The sequence below is a fragment of the Alexandromys fortis genome, unplaced genomic scaffold, assembly GCF_014885135.2.
Source record: "Alexandromys fortis isolate MF-2015 unplaced genomic scaffold, M_Fortis_MF-2015_v1.1 scaffold_72, whole genome shotgun sequence".
Taxonomy (NCBI): domain Eukaryota; kingdom Metazoa; phylum Chordata; class Mammalia; order Rodentia; family Cricetidae; genus Alexandromys; species Alexandromys fortis.
This window is the reverse complement of record NW_026067969.1, coordinates 5,961,143-5,964,197: the sequence shown is the minus strand read 5'-3', so window position 1 is coordinate 5,964,197 and position 3,055 is coordinate 5,961,143. Positions and strand designations below refer to the sequence as shown.

At 42.4% G+C, this 3,055-nt stretch overlaps 1 protein-coding gene across 1 annotated transcript in view; it reads right to left on the bottom strand.

The window, feature by feature from the left end:
- The window catches only part of Nup188 (nucleoporin 188), a gene marked incomplete at its 5' end in the record, with an annotated part of 55,328 nt that overhangs the window by 45,645 nt on the left and 6,628 nt on the right, over positions 1-3,055 (bottom strand). Inside the window, 2 exons of the mRNA XM_050155215.1 lie at positions 2,448-2,567; positions 2,697-2,789. Of these exons, the coding sequence (XP_050011172.1) occupies positions 2,448-2,567; positions 2,697-2,789 (213 nt within the window). The remainder of the gene's footprint in view (positions 1-2,447; positions 2,568-2,696; positions 2,790-3,055) is intronic.

Below are 3,055 nucleotides of genomic sequence, written 5' to 3'. Positions count from 1 at the left end.
CTCTGTGTGAGCCCCCCCCCCCAAAAGATAGAGAATAGAAAAGAATGTAGTGGTATATTCCTATTCATTTATGGTCCCCAGCAGTACATTCAAGTTCTCTGTACTAAGACTTTGGGTTTCTTTAAGCTTCTTTTTAGGAATTTTCTGTTCTTTTTACTACAAGTTTTGTTGGGGAATATTATTTTCAGGTTTGGGACTTTTGTTTACACTGCATTTGTTATATATATATATATGTTTATATTTATGTTTATAAATATGATATATATAAAATGTATACAACATTCTGCCTTCATGTATGTCCACACACCAGAAGAGGGCGCCAGATCTCATTACAGAGATTGTGAGTCACCATGTGGTTGCTGGGAATGGAACTCAGGACCTCTGGAAGAGCAGACAGTGCTCTTAACCACCTGAGCCATCTCTCTACATTTGTTTAACTCTGTGAAGTTGTGTTACTGTGCCTGTCTAAAACACCTGGTGGTCTAATAAAGTACAGCCAATAGCAAGGCAGGAGCAAAGACAGGTGGGGCTGGCAGGCAGAGAGCAGAAATAGGAGAAACGAGAAGGAGGAGTAAATGAGAGAGGAGGATACCAGGGGCCAGCTCATCCAGCTACACAGCAAACCATAGAGAAAAAGTAATGTCAGACTCCCCCAAAAGCCAAAAGAGCAAAAACATCAAAACAAGTTTCCTAAGGGCACAGAAAAATTCTCTAATTTTGTTGTAAATGAGTCTGTTTTTAGATTTTTACTTATGCATATATGTTTGTGTTTATATTCTACGTATGTGTAAGTGCGCTTGGAGAATAAAAAGAATGTTGGATTCCTTATAGCTGGAATTAGAAATGGTTGTGAGCCATACAACATGGTGCTGGGAACTGAACTCAGGTGCCCTGGAAGAGCAACAAGTGTTGCTGACTGCAGAGCCACTCTCCGACTTGACATGGACCTGTATTAAATCTTTTTTGGGGGAAGTGTTTGGCATCAAATCAAGTCCTCATGTACTGCTTGCCAAGTGCTATACCACTGAAACAGGGTCTTGTTAAGTTATTTAAGTAACTCAGTCTGTAGCCCAGACCAGTCCTTGAAAGAACAATACTTCTGCCTTCTAATCACCTTGTATTTCAGACCTATACTACCAAGTCAGGCCTGAGCACTTTTCTTATATCAGATATTTTAAATAATTAGTGTTCTTTTTGCAGATATTGGGGTGGAGGGGAAGGCCAGTGCCACGAGGGACTGCAGCGGATCACCCGAGGCCTCAGTGGGGCCATGGCGGGTGAGAGACAGACAGATACATCATGCAGAGGGAGTTTGGGTATAGATTTTATTTAGCGGATTATGGAGGGGACAGGGAAAGAGGGAAGGAGAGAAAAGTGGGGGGAGGAGACAGAGAGGGGAGGAGACAGGTAGCAGCCACCTCTTCAGAAGGACTATAAGAGAGTACTGGAAGGAGGAGGCGGGAGATCAGCTTGTCTTGGTAGTAAAGGGGGTTGGGAGTGGGCAGGGCTTGTCTCTCAAAGGGACAGGGTACCCAGGTGACAGGCCAGCACATCATAACCATTAGCATCTGTTTTTGTTGATGTTTTTCTTTGTTTTGCTGTGCTAGATATTGAAACTAGGACCTCAACCATGTTGGAAAGTTTTCTACCACTGAATAGCACCCTCAGAGAGACATGTTTTAAATGTTAATGTATTGTTTTCCAAACAACTAAAAAAACAGTATCTTGGTGTGGTAGGTGCTGCCTGTAATCCCAGCACTTGGGTGGTGGAAACTGAAAGATTAGGAGTTCAAGACAAGCCCTGGCTGGAAATTTAGGATGAAATGATCAGACTAATATTATACATAGCAGAAAATGATCATAACAAAATTAAAGCTAGCCAGGCAATGGTGGCACACCCCTTTAATCCCAGCACTGGAGGCAAAGGCAGGCTGTGAGGTTTGAGGTCAGCATGGTCTATAGAGCAAGTTTCAGGACAGGCAGGGCAATACTGAAAAACCCTGTCATGAAAAAACAAAACAAAACAATTTTGTCTACCTGGGAGGCCAAGGCAGATCCGCCTGGATTGGGCTACAGAGTAAGACCTTGTCTCAATCCTGTCCTCTCTCTGACCCCCAAAAACGAGAAGATCAAATCTTGGGTTTAGAATTCTATTAACTACTAAGAGAATATTTTAGGTAATAGAATAAAAAACAAAGGGGGTGGGGTGGGTTTTAACACTATAATTCTAACATGAATGAGGAAAGAAAAAGAAACGGAAAAAAAAGGCAGGGGGATATGGACCAAGTAAAAGGTTCAGAACTAGGGAGCATTAATCAACGTTTTGTTCTGACACATTCCCTCTGATCTGACGAACCACACTTGTACTCAGCTCTGTAACCCTGCTATGGCTCCCTGAACACGGCATGTTACTCTCCGAGCTAGAGATGAGCATAAATACTACGTACCATTAGATTGCCATGCGTCTCCCAGGTCGGTGCTTCCATTCGGTACAGCTCTTCAAATTGCTGTCTGTATTTTACAACTAGTTCCTTCTCCAGTTTGTCAACACAGTCTGCATATTCAGCCTTAAACCCCAGAATGTGTAACAAACATGTAGAATAAAAGGTAAACATTCAGGTGAATACAAGTGATATGAAATTATTTAAACCTGAAGAACAAGGGTAGAGAGAACAAAGCAAACCGAGCAAGCTTACCCTATAGGGATGTCGTTCATCCTGGAAATAAGTCAGAAGATGTAAGACACAACGAAGAATGCAGGTTCTTTCTTCATAATAATAATCTGCAATCTAGGGGGCAAAACCCACAAAGTTTCAAAATCAGTATCTCACTCTTGCAAAGAGACTCAAGTTTACAACTCCTGACAACAGATCCTTCAAAAATGTGCAAGGAGGGGCTGGAGAGATGGCTCAGCGGTTAAGAGCATTGCGTGTTCTTCCAGAGGACCCGAGTTCAATTCCCAGCATCCACATGGTGGCTCACAACCATCTGTAATGAGGTCTGGTGCCCTCTTCTAGCAGGCATATATGCAAACAGAATATTGTATCCAAAATAA